The 23,326-nt window shown below is 37.8% G+C and overlaps 1 protein-coding gene across 3 annotated transcripts; it reads left to right on the top strand.

Moving 5' to 3' along the window:
• Positions 1 to 11,446: 11,446 nt before the first annotated feature.
• Positions 11,447 to 16,350, top strand: LOC104224437 (uncharacterized). Of its 3 annotated transcripts, none has more exons than XM_009776090.2 (11): positions 11,447 to 11,725; positions 11,817 to 11,873; positions 12,158 to 12,209; positions 12,303 to 12,376; positions 12,452 to 12,582; positions 12,801 to 12,924; positions 13,270 to 13,958; positions 14,086 to 15,033; positions 15,305 to 15,424; positions 15,841 to 15,908; positions 15,990 to 16,350. In XM_009776090.2, the coding sequence occupies exons 1-11, from the start codon at positions 11,701 to 11,703 to the stop codon at positions 16,096 to 16,098; spliced, it is 2,397 nt and encodes a 798-aa protein (XP_009774392.1). In that variant the 5' UTR covers positions 11,447 to 11,700; the 3' UTR covers positions 16,099 to 16,350. The 3 variants fall into 3 exon arrangements, with proteins under 3 accessions (XP_009774392.1, XP_009774390.1, XP_009774393.1); XM_009776088.2 differs by having other exon boundaries at positions 11,449 to 11,725; positions 14,083 to 15,033; XM_009776091.2 differs by lacking the exons at positions 11,447 to 11,725; positions 11,817 to 11,873; positions 12,158 to 12,209; positions 12,303 to 12,376 and having other exon boundaries at positions 13,260 to 13,958; positions 14,083 to 15,033.
• The last annotated feature ends 6,976 nt before the right edge of the window (positions 16,351 to 23,326 follow it).

Genomic DNA, 23,326 nt, shown 5'->3' with positions numbered 1-23,326 from the left:
AAGAGCTAATTTATTACTACGCGGATGAGTGAAATTGTTCATGGCATTGATATTATTGTAAGTCTCAAAATAATCATTTTGAGTTTCGAATATATTAGCCAAACTGGTTGGCATATTGAGATTATAAATGAAGGGAAGATTGAATATCTTCAAATTACTATACTTATACCAGGAAAATATGAAAGGTAACCTGACTTTTCTTTTATTTGTACTATATAAGTATAAGCATGATGATGGAATCACATGTCACAAGTAAATTAGAAGTTCACTGAAACAAATATTAGTTGGCTTGACCGGTTGGTCATCCCGGTTCAACTATGATGCAAAAAATTAATTGAGAATTCACATTGGCATATATTGAAGAAATAGAAGATTCTTCAAGAATTCTCTTCTGCTGCTTATTCTCATGATATACCAGCTAAGGTTAGGATTGAATTCATTAATTTATGGAACGAATATGATACAATATAAGGGTCCACCAAACTCTATGCATCCTAGGAATTAACCTCTTAATCCCTTACTAACTTGTAATGCTTTATTACAGGCCACTTTGTAATAACTCTATTACAAAGACTTTACAACATGAATAACTCTAGCCAAGACTCAAACACATTGGTTTAAGGTTTACAAATGGGTTCCTATAGAATGCTTCTAAACAAGCTAGAAAGAAATTACAATTAAAGAACTATTACAAAGTTACAACTCAACTAAGGAAATACAATAACTCTATGTGAGAACTGGTCTGTAGTTGTTTTGTTCTTTGTTCTTGAAGCACTTGAAGCTTGCTTGTTGGATAGTCACATTAATGAGCTTGTCAAATGTTCAAGTCATTTGTTTTACCTCCCTTGCATGCATTTATACACGTGTGACATCACTTACAATGATGCAAGCAAGGTAGGTGAAAAGTCTTCCCTGGAAGGTTGACTGCATCACTGTTCTGCTCAATAGCGGGTGCAGGCAGCAACTTTCCAACTGGAAAGTTGACTTCGTGCAGTCTCCTCGGGAACTGGTAAGGACATGGTCCCTCAGTTGTTCCTTCCACTTCTGAAAGGTTAAATCATATTCCTCGTTGAATCCCATCCTGGGATCTTGTGATCTTGAGGTCTTGTAAATGTGCAACAAGTTCCTTATCTGGTTCTGGATAGTAAGTTTGTTAGATCATCAAAACATAAAGTAAAGTACTTGTAACCTATCAATTTTCCTCATTTTGATGATGACAAATTTATAATTGAAAATCCTAGATTGAGCCATAAAGAACCAAATTGTGAACCAGAAAGACCTTAAGTTCCCCCTGAAGCTTTGCATTCCCCCTTAATCAGTGCAATTATTTTTTTTCCCTTTTGGCATCATAAAAAGATCAAAATTAGTTAAGTAAGAAGGAAGTCTAGTTATAAGTTAACTCATGCCATATATGTGCATACAGTCATGATTAACAACAGAGCATAAAAGTACAGTACAAACAACAACAAGGGAAAAGCTTGCATTAACAAAGTTTTTGGATTTTACAGCAGGAACAAAATCAACGTTACTACCACATCCACACAGTAGAACAAACAAACAAAAGTACCACAAGATATCATCAGAAGAACTTACATGGAGAGACTGGACACTGAGAGGACAGAATCTAAGAGACACTGGGAGGAGAAGGTTTGGAAGCAGAGGAAATTGTTTGGAGGACTAGATCCATACGAGCATTTGTTACCATTTTCTCATTGAGTAGTCTTTCTTTCAGGTCCTCCACTTGTTTCCTAAGATCAGTGTTCTCCTTAGTCAGGCTAGCAACCTCTTCGTTCTGAGAATGAATGGAACCAGGTGCCTCTTGCAGCTGACTTATCTGAGTCTCACAGATAGCATTCCTTGCTTTCAATTGCCTTATCTCAGTAGTAGCACTATTTTAAGCATTGATCAACTGAGAAATAGTTGAAGTGCTTAAAGCCCCTCCAAATTTTTCTATACAATCACATTCTTCAAGAGTGATTTTTGAAAAAGTTTGCTTCTTGGCACCCAGTTTAACTGGTCCGAGAGGAACCTTGAAGTGTTCGAAGACCTTGGTAAGAAGGAACCCATATGGCAGCCTATGATTACCATTTTTAAAATCAGCCACTTTGTTCATGTGCTTGATCATGATCCCAGGTAGATTGATGGTAGTAAAATCATCATGTGCTTTCATGAGGAACAGGTCTGCATGAATGGTGATGGATCGTCGCTCCGCTTGATGTAGCAGCACTTTGTTTACTAGTTCAAATAGCAATTGGTAAACAGGAAGGAGGCCCTTCTTCTGAACCCGTTACCCCTGCTGAACCACTCTATCCTTCAAGATTGCATTTCTGAAGTTCTGAGTACAAACTCCTTGAACACTAGATAACCCTTTAGTGGGCACACCAAGAATAGATCCCAGCAAAGCAACGTCTAATACCATATCAATGCCATTTACCAAGGCGCAAATGTGACCATCCTCAACTTTGTAAAAGTCAGCATGAAATCTTTGAATTTCCTCCTCATATACGCTAGCAGTACCACCCGTGAACAAATGTGTCCATTGTTGGAAATCACAAATTTCAACCAGCTGTCTCATACCAGCCTCCTCCAAGACATCAGAGGTGAATGTACGCCCCCATAGTACCTTTTGACTTCTAATCTTTCTTTCCAAGAACTTTTTGGATCATCAGCCTTGGCCTTCTTTGAGGAACCAGGTTCACCAGTAGTATCAGTCTTTCTCTTAGCAATCATGCGGACACCCTTCTTCTTATTATCAGACTTCGTAGACTTCTCACCTGAGTATTTCTCCATATTCTTAGTAGCAGCATCATCATTAAGCCTAGTCCGACGTTTAAAAGACACAGAAGATCTCTTTTTTGGTTTGAGAAGACCATGCTTTTGTGACAACTTCCTAGTCAACGTACTAGGTTCCTCCTCTTCTTCTTCATCCACACTCACAATAGGAACTGACTCCTCATTTACAAATTTGCCATCTTTCACTAATTGTCTCCTCCTTAATTAAGTCTGACTGTTCTTAGAGCAGACTCAAGAGCCTCCTTCTTTTGCAATCTTGTTGTGGGTCGCTTAGAAGTGGGCTCTTCACCAATAGCTACTCCTCGACTAGGCAGACTTGTGATTGGTAAGTCATCAGAATCTTCTTCACTATTCTTCTTTTGATTGTCAGACGTAGGACCAATCTCAGGCATGATTACATTTAGAGGCTCAATGTCTAAATGAGGAGAGGGAGCAGGGTCAGTACTAACCTGGGGTTCCTGAACTGAAGGCGGATCAGGTCCTTCAATAGGTTCCCCAGTAGTACCTTCCTATGCCGCAAGATCAACAAGCACACACTCACTATCCTCCTCAACAGGTTCAGATGTTTCCCCCTGAGTCTTAAGACCATCCTCACTTCCTCCGACAAAAACCCATTTATTTGTGATGGACAACATATTTTTGATTGCTTCCTTTTCTTGCAGATTCATGAGAGGATTAGGAGAAATAGGAGAGGCACCTGTGGACTGAGGTTTGGGACAATCTCAATTGAGTTGATGACTTTATTTCCCTCAACTTGGTCTGTTTTTTACTTTTCTTCTATAGGAGAACTTGAGATTTTTTATTTCCTTCATTCTCAAAAATATTCATGACATCCCTCTTTTCTGGCGAGGTGAGATATAAGCTCTGGGAAACACCTCTTGCGAGAGTTGATGTCGGGTAATCTTTAAAGAGCAAGAACTTGAATGGGTAGGAGAAGAGATGAAGGATGGGGTGACTCTGTTCTAGGGTTTTGGTTATTAGTAGTGTGAGGAGGAGAGACTGGTGCTGGTGTTTCGACTGGTGAGGACTCGATAATACTAGAGATCGATTGATCTTCAGCCATAGTGAGAGGAGGAGAAGAATTGGTGACCTGAAGAGAGAGTGAACAGGGAACAAGTTTGGAAGTGTTGATGTGTGAAGTGTGGTGACAGAGATAGATGTATTTATGATGACAGAGGGATTGGTTAGAAAAAGGGCGGCAGGTCTTAGGAAGATGGGTCGATCTTATAACTGGTGAGGCGTTTGGGTTTAAAAGATGCAAACTAAACGCTGACATGCTGATGATGTGGCACTTGTTTTCATTGTTCAGAATTGTGCATGAGAGAACATAGAAACTACTAACATGTGTCAGGAGAACCAGGTTCCCTAATTGATCTCTTGTCTGTAAGCTTTTCCCTTTTTACCAGTGTACAACTTCAAATGCTTATTTGCTATGTAATCATCAAGCGTGTCTACTTGTAATAGTATAGAGATGAATTAGACTTTACCAGAAAACACCTTTTTAGCTAAGTTTACCTGAACCTTTCTTTCATAGCCAATCATTGAGGGACCGTGTTCTCAATTGGGTTTCATAAACCACAATGCCAGACGATTTTGCTCGAAGTGTTCTCTGCTCAGGGCCTTGGTAAATATAACTACAATTTGGTCTTCAGTGCTGTAGAATTTCATGCATATAAGCCCTTTCTCAACATTATCTTTGAGGAAATGGTGACGTACATCAATGTGCTTTGTCCTTTTATGTTAAACTGGATTTTTTGCCATGTTGAGTGCACTAGTATTATCACATAAGAGAGGCACACAATCTGAGAATACTCCGAAGTCTTCTAATTGTTGCTTGATCCACAAAAGTTGAGCATAGCAAGAGGAAGTTGCTACATATTCAACTTCTACAGTTGAAAGTGCCACAGAATTTTGCCTTCTTGTGCCCCATGAGATTAAGCAGGAACCCAGGAAGTGTACCATCCTAGAAGTATTTTTTTCTATCCACTAGATATCCAACATTATCAGCGTCAACATACCCAATAAGATCAAAACTGTTTCCTGAAGGATAATAGAGGACCAAGTCATATGTTCCTTTGAGATATCTCGATATTCTCTTGGCAGCTTTCAGATAAGATTCCTTTGGATTGGATTGAAACCTTGCACAAGGACCCACACTAAAAATAATGCCAGGTCTGCTTGCAGCGAGATACAATAGTGACCCTATGATTCCTCTATACATGGTCTGGTTTATAGGGGAACTAGGTTCATCCATGTCTAGATGAATAGCTGTTGCAATGGGTGTATCGATAACTTTTGAGGCTTCCATATCAAACTTTTTCAACAGCTCCTTGATGTACTTTTGTTGACTTATCAATGTTCCCTTCTTAGATTGCTTCACATGAAGTCCTAGGAAGAATTCTGTTCTCCCATCATACTCATCTCAAATTCACTCCTTATGAGTTTAGCAAATTCTTCGCAGAGAGAGCCAGTTTTGGCTCCAAAGATGATATCATCGACATACACCTAAAAATGAGTAGGTTCTTCCTTCATTTCTTCAGGAAAAGAGTGTTGTCAATCTTCCCTCTTGCAAAGCCATTTTCCAGAAATTTTTTTGACAATCTTTCATACCAAGCCCTGGGAGCCTGTTCTAACCCGTATAATGCCTTATCTAGTTTAAACACATGATCAGGTTGTTCATGACACTCAAAACCAGGAGGCTTCTTGATATAGACTTATTCTTTTAGATAGCCATTTAGAAATGCCATCTACTTGGAATAGAGTGAACTCCATATGAGATGCAAAGGCAATCAGAATTCTAATGGCTTCCATTCGAACTACATGAGCGAATGTCCCATCATAATCAATCCCTTTTTCCTAATTATAGCTTTGAACCACAAGTCTTGCCTTGTTTCTTGTTGTATTTCCAAACTCATCAATCTTGTTTCTGAATACCCACTTGGTTCCTATAATGGTTCGATCAACAAGTCAAGGAACCAGGTGTCATACCTTGTTCCTTTCAAATCGATGCAGCTCCTCTTGCATGGTTGTGATCTAGTCTGCATATTTTAGCACTTCCTTTATATTTTTAGGCTCTATTTGAGAAAGAAAAGTTGAGAAGGCAAGTGAGTTCCTTGATTTTGATATGGTTTGAACTCCTGGGTCAAGAGGAGTGATTATGTTGTCAAGAGGATGTGAACTTTTGAACCTCCAATTTGGTGCCTGAGTCTCATTAGTAGAGGAACCAGACACATCTGACTGGGATTTTTGAGCATTTCTTTCTTCACAGAGTGGGGTTCCTTGGACTGCATCAACAACTCGAGTGATTTTTCAAGATCACTCTTCACTCTACCTAGGTCTTCCTGAAGTTGTTTGTTTTTCTCAAGCTCAGCACACAGACTATACTGCACTATCTTTAGTTCATTTCTCAAGCTTAATATGTGCCTCGCTTGCAACTTCCTTTCCTTTTTGATAATTTTCATCCCTACTTTCCATTGTAGGTTTCCCAATTGTTTCCTTCAAGTCCATTACTACCACTAGAAGGTCATCTCTTTCTTGTTCTACATTTTCAATCCTTTTCTTTAAGACATTCTTTCTTTCTTCAGGTTCTCAATTGACTCTCTTAGATCGACTGCAACTATTACTAGGTCATCTCTAGACTGTTCTATTTCTCCTAGTTCAACTGTTAAGACATCTCTGTCATTTACAAGACTATGATAAGTGTCGATTAGCACGTTTGCCAAAGACATGAGTTTCTTAGGAGAATAAGATTTCAGATTTCTTTGAACATCCAGAAAATTTACCTCATAATCATCGTTATCTTCATCGTCAGACTAGTCCATCAAAGCAAAAATTGAATCATACTCGATTGATTCACTTTCTACTGCCATCATAGAGCTGTTACCTGGTTCATCATCTTCTCCAGATTCACTTGATGAATCTCCCCATGCAGCAAGAGCTTGTCTCACAACATTGTCGGCGGCGTTTTTTCTATTGAAGCATCTGTCATGAACCAGGTTCCTTTTGGCTGCTTTGTCAGAGTTGTTCTTGTACTGATACTGCTTTAGGAGAGGGCAATCCTTCATGAAATGTCTTGGCTTGCCACATTTATGAAAGAGATCATAATTCTTTGGCTTGCTATAACTTTCCCTTTTTGGAATGCCAACATTCCTGCAAACCATCTTCTGGAATCTTTTTGTTAGGTATGCCATATCACCATCTTCACAGCTTGACTCGTTGTTTTCTGTTTTGAGGACCAGGTTCTTCTCCTTATTGGGCTCTCTTCTTTCACTGTCTTTCTTCTTTTTCATCTCATATGTTTTTGGATTGCCAACAAGTTCATTAATAGTTAGCTCCTGCAAGTCCTTTGCCTCTGTAATAGCATTCACTTTGCTTTCCCAAGAACTGGGTAGCACGCTTAGGATCTTTCTAACCAGCTTGTTTTTTGCAATAGTTTTACCAAGGGAGTGAAGCTCATTAATGATGGAGGTGAACTGGGTATGCATTTCTTGGACAGATTCATTGTCTTGCATCCTGAAGAGCTCGTATTCAATTGTGAGCATGTCGATTTTTGATTGTTTGACCTGTGTTGTTCCTTCAGAGTTGTCTGCAGGTCTTCCCAGATTTCTTTGACTAACTAACATGCTGATATCCTGTTGTATTCATCTGGTCCAACACCAGAATTTTCTTAGTATGAAAGTTCTTCTCTATGGCCTTTCTATCTGTATCGTTGAATTCTTTCCTTGTCTTGAGAAAGGCTACTGGTGGGTCGTCAAGGTTTTTGGTAGGAACAAATGATCCATCACATATGACATCCCATAGCTCAGAATCTTCAGCCATGATGAAGTCATGTATTCTAGTTTTTCACCATTCATAATACTGTCCATTGAACCTAGGTGGTCTGTAAGTAGACTGTCCTTCTTCGAAGTTTGGAGAAGCAGCCATGAGGATCCTTTCTAGGTGTTAACCTGATAGAAAGAACCTACTCTGATACCAATTGATACAATATAATGCTCCACTAAACTCTATAGAGAACCAGGTTCTCTATTAGGTCCAACAGTACACACACACACAACAATAATTAAATGGCAAGAGGAATTTTACGTGGAAAATTCTCAGCTCAACGGGATTAAAAACCACGACCTACCCTTGTAGGATTTCAACTTCACTACTGAGCAACTTTTAGATTACAATTTATGCAACCTAGGAATTAACCTCTTAATCCCTCAGTAACTTGTAATACTCTATTACAAGCTACTTTGTAATAACTTTATTATAAAGATTTTACAATATGACTAACTCTAGCAAGACTCAAACACACTAGTTTAAGGTTTACAAATGGTTTCCTATAGAATGCTTCTAAACAAGCTAGATAAGAATTACAATTAAAGAACTATTATAAAGTTACAACTCAATAAAGGACATACAATAACTCTATGTGGGAACTGGTCCGTAACTATTTTGTTCTTTGTTCTTGAAGCACTTGAAACTTACTTGCTAGATAGTCACATTAAAGAGCTTGTCAAATGTTCAAAGTCATTTGTTTTACCTCCTTTGCATGCATTTATACATGTGTGACATCACTTGCAATAATCCAAGCAAGGTAGGTGAAAATTCTTCCCTGGAAGGTTGACTGCAACAGTGTTCTGCATAGTAGCATGTGCAGGCAATAACTTTCCAACTGGAAAGTTAACTTCGTGCAGTCTCCTCGGGAACTGGTAGGGACTTGGTCCCTCACCTGCTCCTTCCACTTCTGAAAGGTTGAATCATATTCCCAGCTGAATCTCATCTTGGGATCTTGTGCTCTTGAGGTCTTGTAAATGTGCAACAGGTTCCTTATCTGGTTCTGGATAGTAAGTTTGTTAGATCATCAAAACATAAAGTAAAGTACTTGTAACCTATCAGCATAAAAGGTTATATATATATATGGGCCTAGTCACCTGTCATGTGGACCGTTTACTATTATATGATTTTAATAGATGCATCTATTCTTTGGTCACATGTGCATTTGTTATGAACTTGCAGTTTTGGCTTTTGCAAGGTTGCTTGCTCAAATTATTAGAATATAGTTCTACAATATAAATTATGATGATTTATCTTGATAATGCTGGTATAAATCTAAGTTGGTTTAGCAGAAATTGTATGCCTCCAATTATAGCCAAACTATTGGTTATGAGAACAAAACGGCCAAAATAAAATTTGGTATGTGATGTATTATTTAATATACAACACTTGTTCTAGCCAAGTTATGATACGTTCTCTCTATCACAATTGGTTCAGGGTCAGGAACCAAATAATTTCCATCTACAAATATGAATGTACTATATGATTTAGTTGTTCCACCACAATGCAAAGATGGGTCTCCAAAGAAGATTATAGATATGTGTTGGTGATCCCAGCATTAGGGGAGAAAATAGACAGCTGAAAAAGTGATACGTGGAATAAATTATTATAAATACATATAGATCCTTGTACAAGAAAATATAAACTTGAAGTTCAAGTAATAATTCATTTGCAAATTATTGTCAGACGCATTTGCTGACCCAAAGCTAAATATCATATTTCAGCCGCTAATGCTCCAAATAAAATAACATCCCAGATGGACAAATTTTATGGCACGCATAAAGCATAATAGACTAATCGGTTCCAAAGTTAAAACTCCTTGAAGAAGGAGATGAGCAAATGTTCAAGATAGTCATAATATGGAGGCAAGTGCTCTAGAAGAGCACCACGACATAAAATATCATAAGACCTCATGGGAGAGGCTCAGGTACCTGAAAGTGATGAGATAAACATATCTCAATAAGTTATGTCTTATTTGGGTAACGATGGAACCGATATAAAATGATCGTCGACGATATTATAAATATAATGTAGCGCTCAATATTATCAATATTGACGAGGCTCTTGAGCTCAAATCTCTCATGAAATTTGGACTGATAAATGATTGGTCAAATGAAAAATATGCAATGAAAATTGACTTCACCTGATGAAGTTAGATGGATAGTCCCAACACCTAAAAGTATAAAGCCATTGGAGGTATAAATGTGTTCTTGTACGAAAAAGTCAAGTCGATAGACATAAAGACGACTTGTGGTGGATGTAGTCATTTCAGGTTTTAATCAGGAAATACATGAAAAACCTGATATGCATATAATGAAAATCATTGAAGGATTTAAACTATTCTGAAGTATATTAAGGTTCCAAAGAAATTTATTAGATAAAGCTTCAACAAATTCTTATGTGAGCGAATAGCATACATGATTTGTTTTTGTGTCTAGTGCAATTGGTACACTAATGTATCTTACTAGAACTATGAGTATAACAATATGCTAGCAAGATATAGTTTTATTCCTATATAAAGGTATTGGAATATTATTAGGATTATATTGCAAAAGGAATCCTTGATATAGATTTGTTTATTCTAACAAATATTGTCAAGGTTTTGTTGGTTATACAAATGCAAGCATTTTCTAAAGTTCGTTCTTCAAACAATCTATTTATATGTGAGGATACTATCATATTATACTTTCACAAGACTGTCAATTATTGATTCAAGTCATACTAAGATATTAACAACTAATAAAGCAAGTACCTCAATACACAATAGATGTGTGACTTTTCTTTGAAAAAGAAGATAACAATAATATTGAAGACAATAATGCTTGCTTATCTCAATTGGAAGAAAAATATATTGAAGGCAACAAAATAAAGCACATTTCACCAAAGTTCTTTTCAGACATGATTTTTGGCAGATTGATGATGTAGATGTTCAATAAATTTATTTGATTGATACTTTGGTAGACATGTTCAATGAATCATTACCAACCTCAACATTTGAGAAGCTGGAATAGAGGATTGGAATGCGTCATTTCCGAATTTTCAAAAAACAAAGTGATGTTTTCATCAGGGGGAGGCAAATACGCGTTGTACTTATTTTCTCTTAGCTACGATTTTATCCCACTAGTTTTCTTGGCAAGGTTTTTAATGAGGCAACAAGCAATGCGTATTACATGATATGTGTACTCTTTTTTGTTCACTAGAATTTTTTTCCATAAGTTTTTTTTCTAGTAAGGTTTTAATGAGGCACATTAACTATGGATATTCAATGGGGAGTGTTATAAAATGTTGAATTATGGTGGATGTCCATAACTACCAAAGGAGTAATGCTCACTACTCTTCTCCATTATCTCCATAACTCTCATTACTCTAATACTTATGGAATTATGATTGTAACTCCATAATCCCCCATGATCTTCTTCTTAAATGCTTAATGACATATTCAATGACATATTTATATGTGACTATTTCACTCAATAGTGGTCATTTCTCTCAATAGTAGTCATTCAACTCACTATTTTACAATAGTGATTCTTCATTTTTCATGCGTATATAAAGGCCTTGTAATAAATAGCAAATATCACACAATTGAAGAAAAAATAAGAATATATCTTCTTTTTCTCTCTATATATCTCTTAATTTGTTTTTTCTTATTCGATATTGTTACTTTGAGTTATATCTCGTAATTTTATTTAATTTCTTTCGGGTCTCTCTCTAAAAAAAATAGACTATTGTGCATATAACTTAAACTTTAGATAAAAAAAAAAAAAAATCTATTGCTTCACACTGGCGTTATTGCACAAGGGTTCGAGCTGAGGTGGTAGAGATGAGACAAAAACACAGATTTTGGTGAGAAGTCTTTTGAGGTCTTTAATTACTTTTAATGGAATTTCAGTGGACCCAATCATCTTTCTTAACTCATCCACATCCACATCCGCTTTCTGCTGTCCAACCAAACTTCCTCTTCTATCCAAGTGAAGTTAAGCCATTCTTTTTATGTCACTTAATTATGTAGTACCCTTGGGTTGAGGCTGAGGGGATATACTATTTTTTTGTGGAACATAGTTTGAGTATCAAATATTCTCCCCAATGCCAGGAACAATCCAAGTTTCAGGTACTAAAAGCTCTGCTAATTTCAATTTTGTATTCCAAATTAGTGAAATGATCTTAGTTTAACTCAATTTGGTGTTTTATGTTCAACATAGTGTTGGATTTCAAGAATATATCATCTTCAGCACAGTCTTCCTCAATTTGCTTATGGGGTTAGTAATTTCTTTTTCCTTTGTTTGTTTTTAGAGTGTTTCTGTAGTTGCATTTTTTAAGGGTAGCCTTAGAGCAACGATAAAGTATCTATGTGACCTATAGGTCATGGGTTCGAACCTGGTAGCAACCACTAATGCTTGCATTAAGTTAGGCTGGCTACATCAATGCCCATTGGCGTGGCCTTCCCCGGATCCTACGTGAACGTGGGATGCCTTGTGTACCGGGTTACCCTTTCTGTAGTTGCATTTCAAAATTGACTTGGGGTTTGATATGTTTTGTGTAGTTTCCATGGGGAAGAGAGCATACCAAACGTGGGACAAAGGAGACTTCTCCTTGTAATGTTTCAAACGCCTGTATATCTTTATTCTTCATGCTTTCAGCACAAAGCTTGATTAATGTATTTGTGAATTTTAATTATCCCTTTACAGCCCATTAACAACATTTCGCGAAAATTTGGTTGTTAGACTTCAGGATGCTGAGGGAAATGAGATATCACGTGCAGGTTATATCGTCCTTGTATTTAAAGTTTGATATTATCTTGTATAAAGGTTATTGACACTGAGTTTCTCTTTTACAGAAGTTCAGACCTTATCCATAGTTGAGAAGGGTTATTGGGACGATTTTTTCCAACTTGAAGGAGGTGATTATGTACATATGAAGTTGCAATTCATTCTCAGTGAAGATGAACGCAACCGAATTCGTAATGTGGTAATATATACTACTGTTCCTCACTAGTTTTATTCAGAAGGGATACTGAATAATTTGGATACCTAACCTCAAAACATGTTCCCACCCTACTGGTACATGGAGTTTCTAAAAGGATTTTAAAAGTACTTAAAGTTTTCTTTTTTCCTATGCTTTAAACTTTTGATAGCCTTGACAATGCTATCAGCATATGTATAATGGTATCTCGATTGGCTTGGCAGAGAGAATCTGCTCTGAAGAAGAAACAATACATAGTTCCTGCAACAAATGTTGAATATAAAGGAACAACTATTCCTGTGGGAGATACATTTGCATCATCTCTGCCCATCAGAAGGAAGTTTTCAGGTTTGATCACACATTCTAAGAACTATATTAAGGAAAGAAAGATAAGGGAATAATATTTACGATGGAGTATTCCCCCGTTGTAGTTTTTCTTAGAAATATTTATGGCCGACGTGTCTAGTTATTAGATTTTAGCTAGATTTATTCCAGTAATTCAAGAGTAGGAGAATTCCATTCGGGCTTTTCAGCTTACTGAAGATGGAAGTTGAATGAATTAGCACTGTGGTGACTACGTAGAGAATGCATAGTAGCTTAATGAGGTCAAAATTTGCTTTTTAAGTGAAGAATTATAACCGAGTAGATTGCTAAGAGTTTTGATAGCAAATCTGCCTGTTTAGAATGCCACAGATAGAAGTGAAGCAACCTCATCTTCACCTGTGAAAGAAATGGTTCAAATACAATATTCTGAGCCTGACAGACCATCAGCTAAGAAGCTTCAAACTCCGCTAATACGTGATTATATTTCTGTAAAACCTGTTAATGAGCAAGATGCTCAGTCTATGTTGAAGAAGGATGTAGCTGCAAAGAAAGAGTCTCTGCCTCAAAAGACGATTGTTGATCCATCTAATAAGTCTCAGGATCAAAGTGCTCAGTCTATGTTGAAGATAGATGTTGCTGCAAAGAAAGAGTCCATATCCCAAACGAAGATTGTTGATCCATCTAATAAACCTCAGGATCAAAGTGTTCAGTCTATGTTGAAGATAGATGTTGCTGCAAAGAAAGAGTCCATATCCCAAACGAAGATTGTTGATCCATCTAATAAACCTCAGGATCAAAGTGCTCAGTCTATGTTGAAGATAGATGTTGCTGCAAAGAAAGAGTCCATATCCCAAACGAAGATTGTTGATCCATCTAATAAACCTCAGGATCAAAGTGCTCAGTCTATGCTGAAGATGGATGTTGCTGAAAAGAAAGAGTCTGTGTCCCCAAAAAAGATTGTTGATGCCTCTAATAAACCTGAGGATCAAGGTGTATTGGAGAAAACTCCTAGCAGTGTCAGGAATATGATAAGTGCGTTTGAAATCGGCCTTGCTCAGGTACTTCTACTCTCCAGCTTATTCTAGGGTGAAATATGCCATGTAGTGAACTTGCTAAGCTGATAACCTTTTTCCTTTTGTTTACATGAAACTTCAAAAATATTGAACTGACTGCATACATCAGAAGAAGGGGAGAAGATCGCTTACAAGGAATCGAGCATCAAAATCCCAACCAAATTTAGTTGGAATAGGAGGCTCTGTAAAAGATTTGGATCCAGAGGACACTGCAAGGCCTAATAAGATGAGTTCACTAAGAGTAGAAAGACCTCTTAATACTGGGAACTTGCCAGAACCTCAAAGTAATATTGGCAAAAGAGGGGAAATTAGTTTTCCGGAGCAAGATATTGTTGGTAAAGGACAGCCCGTGTTCCATGAAAAGTTGAAGCAGTCAAGTGTGTACATTGTCGCATTTAATGAAGCAGGCTCAAGTCAGCAGGAAACTTTAAGATCTGCTGAAAAGGAGTTTAATACTGGAGCTACTTCACCTGTAGATTTGATGAGAGGAGAAAGTAGTTCACTTGAGCAAGATATTGTTGGTACAGCACAGTCCGTGTTCCATGAGCAGTTGAAAGAGTCAAGTGTCCACATTGTCCCATTTAACGAAGCAGGCTCAAGTCAGCAGGATACCTTAAGATCTGCTAAAAAGGAGCCAAATGCTGTAGCTACTTCACCTATGGATTTGATGAGATTATCCAACCTGGAAACAGCTACTAGCTCCCAAAGAATTAATGTGGCTCATTCAGATATGCTGAAAGCTAATAATTTAGCTGCTGGCCAAGATTGTTCCAATGATCCTTCAGTTGCAGAACAACGAAACACAGAAATTAGATCAGAGGCTTTACTAGAAGTTCATATTGAAAGGGTTCCAAATGAGAAACCAAAATTAATAGCGTATTGCGAAAATGAGCATTATGACTCTGAAAATTCTGGTGTATGGATATTTCCGGATAACAAAAATCGTGTCTGTATAACAACTGCAGGCGAAAGCGCAGTGCATTTATTGGAAGATTGCCACATTGGAGTAGATGATCATCAAAGGAATAAGAAACCACCTAAGCAAGAAATTACACGGAAGGTACTTGAGTATCCTTGCCTATCTCCTTTAGAAGTTCAGTAGTATCCCAGAAGCTAGTCCACTATCCTTTGCGGTAAACTTGATAGAAAAATCTGCATGTTGCTTTATCACACATATCTACTAACAATTCATCATACTGATCATGTCACCAACTCATCATTGTGTGGTTAAAATAATTGTTAAAACATTTGGTCCTATGGGAAGATGATTTTGTTTGCTTGAACGAGTTGCTGCAAAGATAACTGTTTACCAATTGGTTTCATGGATGCAGCGTGGTTTTTTCCATAGAAGTGACTCCACGATAAAGAAAGGAGAAGAGAAGCCACAAAAGCCAAGAAAATCTCAGTCTGAGAGCTCTGGACAAAATGGCCCTTCTGGACCCATTAGACAGGTCACATATGCATATTTTTGTTGATTCATACATTTATATATTAGTGTGTCAATTGGATGTCTGCTATCTAACTGTAAACTTAGGGAAGCACAGCAATCAGCATCCTGCAGCAGTTAGATGGTTTGAACTGAATATTTTAGTTTTGACTCTTTACCTTTAAAATTGAACCATACATCTCATTCTCTTCAGATCTAGATGCAAATTTCAAAATTCTACCCGATCATTTATCTTTGCTTAAGTATAACAAGTATTAATAAGGGCTATAAAATGCATGCTTCGGACAATCATTAATGGACAGGACTATCAGAAGTCCTTCCCTTGATAATGAATTGCTTCAGTCCGCATTTGTATTGATCATAGAAGAACAAGAATAATTTCAAGAGTGACCAATGCTTGCTATTGTCTACGTTTTTCAGGTGATAAAAATTGCAGTTATTGTAGGGTTTGGAATATTAGTTCTCCTCACCAGACAAAAAGAAACCAGGTGTGCATCACATGTATTCCCTTCAATCTTCTCTTCTGTCTTCTTGCCTCATTGGTGTAACTGAAGAAATTCTTTCAACAGGAGAAATGACAGAAAATCGAAGGAGTTTTATTTTGCTAGTCCAGATTTCATCGATCAGTTGGCATCTTCAGAAGAAAAATGGAGTCTATTAACCGCAGAAGGAAATTGATTCATCGCCTTCTCCCAAGACAAGGCTAACCTTTTGGCGATCTTGTTGGCTTCATAAAGGATATATCTGGTTGAATTGCACTTTCGTTGATACTGAATCTTGTATTTTGGAAATAATGGTCTGTCACTCTTTGGCATTGATCTAAACATTTCTTTTCGTGCATTTCGCAATGTATTTTAAATATTCTTTCTCCGTATATGTAAGAGAAACAGCCATTTTGGTTAATAATGAGTACAACACATCTTTCCTGTATATGATTAAGGTCTTGTTAATATGAAAATGAGAATAAAGATTGCAGTAAATTGGGCAATACAAGTTTGAATTAGGCCAGCTTCACTATAAATAAGAGATTTTGAATGTTCCTCAATCCTGGCCACAACTTTTGTTTTTTACCTTGACGATAAAAACATACCGTGTTTACACCAAAATATCAAATCAATAAATACGTGACACATGTTTAGCTGTTCATTTTCTAAGAGGAAAGTGGAAAAAGGGAAAGAAAAAGTTGTTCATTTTCTAAGAGGAAAGTGGAAAAAGGGAAAGAAAAAGAAGAAAAGAGAAGAATGTAGGTTTTTGGATGTGTTTAGGCATGCAAATTTAATGTGAATCAGTTCCTTATATAGGTCTAGTAGTAGCCCATTCTATTCCTAAAGTTTACAAGCACTTTGACTTAATTCCAGATGGTATTTGTCCTAATTCAAGCAAATTCTCAAAAAATTAAACAGATCGCACTTCAAAATTTAATGGCTTTAGAGTTTCCACAATGCATGGCTCTACTTGCCCAATCGTATTTTCCTCACAGTGAAATATTCTTTGATTAAATGGACATTGTATTTGTTATCATCAAAATCAATTAATAAAACATTTGGAGGTAATAAGTACAAGGGCATAAAATAGATGATACTACAATTTATAATTCATCTCATGAAATTTTTTAATATCTACATTTTACTTATTTAAAGTAAACTAATATACGTTGATATAGGTGTATACGGTCGAAATCAAACTCGCCTACGGCATGATAGGTTAGACTTGGAACATGGCAATAAAGGATTGAAGACCGACCCCAAGTCTCACCGGGCTAGAACCCGAGGTTAGAACGTCTGCCTTCGAAGTATCGAGGTCGTAATCCCGGAATCGATCCTAGCCCCGAACGAGCTCGGAGTAACATTGTTAGCATAGCCAGCAGAAGACCGAAATATCTGTGGCCGGTCGAATATTACGTCAAAAAATATCGGCATGTATCAAAAAGGGACTAGCAATCAGTAAATCAAGAGATTTTTTTAACTTTTATAGAATTGTACCTAAAGTATGACTCCTCTACTATATAAAAGGAGTCTCGTATTCATAAAAGTATGGTAACACGCATTCCAAAGCTATACATTATTATTTTCTTTCTTTAAGCTCTTATTCTTCTGTATCTTGATATCAATCGAAGTGCATCATGTTCGAGTGTGACTGACCTCCCAAGACTGTAACTGTCCAATTCGTGTGGTTTGGGTTTACTTTATTGTAAGCACGTGATTTTTGCTTCACGAGCAATCACTCCAAAAGGAAAACAAAAAAAAATAGTGACAAATGATTTCGCTGTACAATTTTTCAATCTTTCCGTAACATGTGTTGTTGGTCATTTATGGGTCTGTCCATTTTGCATCCAGTCATTATCAAACAAAAATACAAAAATATGTGTCAGTAAAAGAAAATTCAAAAAATATATATATATATGTGTGCATCGTTCGTTCTAGGCTTTTAGTTAACTTACTTAAATATTTTGTGATAATTGTGTTAAAATGTTACATTGTTGTTTAGTTTTAATTTCGTTATTTTATTATCTATTATTTTATTTTTGTTTTAAAAGAAAAATGAAATTAGAAAACAAAAAGGGAAGGAAATTGGTTTGGGCCAAAAGAAATTAAATAAAATAACAGGCCCAGACCCAGTCCAAATCCGGCTGCCCAGGCCTCTCCTGAAACGACGTCGTTTCAGGCAAATCAATCTGAGCCGTCCGTCCAGGCCAATCCAACGGCTCAGATCCCCTTTTAGCAACCCGTGTTCAAACCCGACCCAATAACCAATCCGACCCAATCCCCCACTTAAACCAAACGACCCCGTTTAACTACAAAACGACCCCGTCCCATTTCTCAACATCAGATCTAAGCCGTTGAGATCATCTGATCTAACGGCTCAGATCCGATCAACCTCACCATATATAAACCTTCCCTTACACCCCACGCCCCCTATCCGAACCCCACCCCTCACTCGTCTCCTTCCCTGAACCCTGAAACCCCCAAACCCTAGCAGCCGCCCTAGTCTCCTTCGCCATTAAAGCCGGCGGCACGAACGCCGGTGACCACCCCCTGAACACCCTAAGACCCCCTCACTCCCCTGAACACGAATCCACTAACCACGAACCTCGAATCATCTCCTATCGTCTCGAATCTGGATTTGAAGATTCGAGACAAAACTCGATCTACACCAAACCTCACCATCTTTGTATCAGCCACTCCCCTGACCTTCCTCGTGACCAAACCAAGCTTGGTTTGGTCCGAATCTACCCACAACTCCCTAAAAATCAAATCTGGAAATCCAAACCTTAGAACACATGCACCTGGGGAATCCGGCCGGTCTGGACAAGGGTTTGAGGTCTAATAGACCTTAATCAAGGTGTTCTCATGTGAGAACACCCTGATTAAAGTTTGTTCGGCCTCAAAAGTTCGAAGTTGAATCTGATTTGGGTCCGTTTTGATTTCAAACTCTTTTGGTAAGTTTTCCTTTCTTTTGTTTTAGTTCTAATCAAGTTGTCAGCATGTTTCGTGGTGTTTGTTTGTTATGTTGTTATTTTTCATTCGGATTTCTTCCATCTCTGTTAAAGGCCTTTTTATTTGGTCGATTGTCTTCTGTTTGTGTTCTGAATACACTCTGTGATAAACATGATCGTCAATTAGGTTAGTCGTCAAATGAGTTAATTCATATAGGCCCAGTAATCGAACAAGAGTTGTATGATACCCTTTAGGTCCCTGAACGTATTGTTTATATGAGCGACTGATTATTAACCGTTATAATTAGTGTAGTCGACCTGATAAATGTCATCGATTAGTCTCCTACGACTGAATGTTCAAATATTCTGAATGGGCCTGTATTGTGATTTGAATTGGGCATTGCCCATGAATGTTAGTTTGTAACTACCTTGTAAACAATTAAAAAGTCAGGCTGGGGCAGTTCTGAAATCGAATGATCAAAGCCCAAAGTGCCCTGATACTGCAATGGGCAGGGCAGTGATAATCAAGGGCTAGCAAGGGTATTCTGGGGTTTGGAAAAGGGCAGAAAAGGTTAGTTTAAATGAAGCTGACAAGTAGGGTACTAATTAAGATTAAACTAATACCAATGGGGAACAAGACACAAGGGTATGGGGCTTAAAATGAATAATAAAATGAGCCCATAACTCTTGATTAAACAAAACCAGGCGTGGGGAACCGATGGCTGGCATCAAAAGATGCTCAAGCATGGGTTTAACAGAGTATGGGCTGGCTGCAAGTTGCAGCAAAAAGGCAGCTTAACTGCACTGGTTCATTTGGCTTATAAATAGGCCATTTGAGAACTTAAACAGGGCTGGACTTTTAGTCTTCAGAAAAAAGAGAAAACAAAGTGAAAATTTTCAGTCTTAAGGCTAGAGTTTTAATCTGAAGAGAGGTCTAGTGAGTCAAAAGAAAAACTGAAAAACATAAGGTAGCTTCCAGTAAACGTTGCAACCAACCACTGTCTGAAAGTGGTATAAGAGTGCATTTTGGTCAAGCTTGTCTTGGCCAAGTTCTGTTGCTTGCATTGACTGAGCTGTTTATGGTTGTTGAACTGTTGGTGTTGCTGCATTGAACACTCTGTTAGTACTGTGGTTTCTCTACTCTTTCCTGGGATTACTCGACTATCTGTTAGTTCTTCTGTTCTGGGAAATATTGCTGGTTGTCTGTGGGCTGTGGAAAACAATTTTGGTTGTTGGTTTGTTGCTGTGTTGTTGCTGTGTATCTGTTGCTGCTATGTTTACTGCATACTGCCCAGCTGATCATTCCTTTCTTCTTTGTCCTCTATACCAGGTACACAATTACACTACCAATGTAACTCGAAAGTTTGAGCAATGAGTATAAAAGAGAAGATCTGCGGATGTTGTTTATACATATGTACTGCTGTGTTGAATGGCATGTAATGTCTAATAGCTCATATTTTGGGATACTGAATTTAGCTTACAAGCCTAGTTGATGTCAATGTAGGGTATCGAATGATAATGGTATATATAAGCTGTTAGATAAAAGTGGTCTCAATGAACTAGGTTGCATCTCAGATTTAGTTTACTTTGCCGTATATACTGTAACATATACCAAACACGAAAACTGTACACAAGGGGTTAAAATTCTTCCTTTTTCTGATTAATGGTCTCATATAATTGATAAACCACCTGTTAAGACAAAGAACAGGGAATTTGTAATACAAACCCCATGAAGGTCGAGTTCAGGTCAAAACAGGCCAAGCAGGCCTGCTTCGAGCAAGCAGTGGCCCAGGTTTGGCCCATCATGCATGGGTCGAATTTGGGCCCATGATTATTTATTCGACTGACTGTGCACGCAGCCTTGTTCCTAATTTCAAGCATTTCCGAATTCTGTTATAAATAACTTGCAAGCATTAATTAATTAGGACTATCTACTGCTTTCGATTGATAGAGACAAACACGACAAGAAACGTAGTTGCTATAGGATATCCTTTTAAAAATAAGAACGAGATGAGCCTCGCCGAATAAAAATACAAATTGCGGGGCCCTCAGTGAATACTTGTTTTAAATTACTTAGAATTCAGGAGGGCCGCTTAGTGAATTTCGTGACCTTCCCAAAAAATAACACGATAGTCTCTTTAGGCGCGTGTTTAATAATCTATTTTCTTAAACTTGGGCGTGCATTTCATGTGACCCAAATCCAAATCTCAAAACATCAAATAAAATGCGTTCCGGATTGTGGGTGCATTTCATGTGACGCAATCCAAAGACGTGTTTTAAGCGATGTTCACATTCTTTTGAAATAACAATAATAAAGCGGTAAAAAGTTAAAATTGGCACATTGGTTCATAATTGTATTTAAAATCAGATAAATAAGCCGAATATAACAGTTGAGCGACCGTGCTAGAACCACGGAACTCGGGAATGCCTAACACCTTCTCCCGGGTTAACAGAATTCCTTATCCGGATTTCTGGTACGCAGACTGTAATATAGAGTCATTATTTTCCTCGATTCGGGATTAAAATTGGTGACTTGGGACACCCTAAATCTCCCAAGTGGCGACTCTGAAATAAATAAATAAATCCCGTTTCGATTGTCCTTTAATTGGAAAAAACTCCCCTCGCGCCCCTCGGGTGCGGAAGAAGGAGGTGTGACAGCTCTGGCGACTCTGCTGGGGATTTCAACCCAGAACCACTGGTTCAGGGTTAAGAATTCGAGCTTAGAATAATTGTTATTATTTGGCTTTATCTATTATCTTATTTTTACATGTTTGAGCCTAATGTGTTAAATGCTGCTTTACCGCTTTGATATTATTTGAACTGTATATAAACTGTGCCGAAACCCATATCCTTTCTGAGTCTTCTAAATCATGAAGAAGGGCGTACTTCGTACGGCTTCTTTTCTGTATAATGTCAAATCCCAATTTAGAACGAGGTTCGGACAAGTTGCTAAGCCGGTGAAGCTTCTGTATTCCCGGTATGCTGCCCCCCCTCGGCTCGAGCTGTCCGCTCGGGTAAGCCAGGTCTAGAACAAACACCCAGTTCTGAACCTAGAATAACTCAACTTCATGCCGGATCCCTAGTAGGAACGCTTATTTGCATCATGCGCATTTTTGACTTAGGGGACTCAACACAGGGGTTGGGTCCGTCTAGGAATAGCAACCTGAAATAGAAAGGGTCATCCTGATGCATCTTACTCACTGCTTGTGCATTTATTTGCTTCAAACATGCATGATGACCGGTTTTGAATGTTGGGAAATTTTTAAAAATAAAAAAAAAATAAAAAAATAATAATAATAAAAAATAATAATAATGATAAATAAATAAACTAGTTAGTTTATCAACCGAACTACGCGGGTTTGATTCTCACCGGATGTGAGATACGTAGGCAACCCTCATCGGGTCCAACCCCACCTTCTCAAAAAAGAAGGAATGTTTTATGTTTTTCGTTAATTCGTTTGTTTGTTATAAATGAAAATAATAGAATAATAGTCTATTTGATTGTTGTGAAAATAATAATAATAAAAAAAATATAGAAAATGGAAAAGGGTCCTCCAGTTAGTTTATCACCCGAACTACGTCGGTTTGATTCTCACCGGATGTGAGATACGTAGGCAACCCTCATCGGGTCCAACTCTTTTTCCATTTTTACCAAAAATGATATACCATAAAGCATATATGTATATATGTATACACATGTATATAAATAAATTTTTTTTTTTGTGTCCAAAGATTTTTTGGTTAGAGTCAAAATAAAGGTTTTTGTTTTCACCTAAAAGGTCACCCTAATAAATGTGCAGGATGAACACAGAGCAAAATGAACCATTCTCAGCCCTCAGCGAGGTCCCTCTACAACTCCACATGTGGTGGAATGACTTGGAAGCCGATAGCAAAGGGGTAATAGGAAGAATATTGGGAGGTTTTGTAAATTTGTTGGGTGTTGAGCCGAGGACAGATATTCTTGAAGCTCTAATACCATTTTGGGACCCCACCTGCAATGTATTCCGTTTTGCTGATTTCGAACTTTCACCGACACTTGAGGAAGTTGCCGGATATGCGGGACTGAATGAGAAGTTAAGAGGGCAATATTTGCTTTCGCCAAGGCCGGTGTCCCCGCATGCGTTTCTGGATCTACTAAGCATTAGTCGGAAGGTACAACATGACGATTTATCGAGAGGGTGTTGTGATCTCCATTTCTTGTATCAGCGGTACGGAACCCCGCAGGGTTTCGAGGAACCGAACCTTGGGCTAACTCACGGCGGGAACAGAAACAAATGGGAAGCAAGACGTACTTTGGCTTTTATCACAGCATTCTTGGGAGTCATGGTCTGTCCAAGGAAGGATAAAAAGATAGAGATAGGTCTGGTAGGGATGGCCGACGTGGCAATCAAAAGAACCAATAGTACTGTGGTTCCTTTGATTTTGTCCGAAATCTACCGGGCTCTGACTATATGCCGAGAAGGAGGCAAG

Source organism: Nicotiana sylvestris, chromosome 7, assembly GCF_000393655.2.
Source record: "Nicotiana sylvestris chromosome 7, ASM39365v2, whole genome shotgun sequence".
Classification (NCBI taxonomy): Eukaryota; Viridiplantae; Streptophyta; class Magnoliopsida; order Solanales; family Solanaceae; genus Nicotiana; species Nicotiana sylvestris.
Note: the sequence above shows the minus strand (reverse complement) of the source record. Positions and strands in the feature narration are given on the sequence as shown.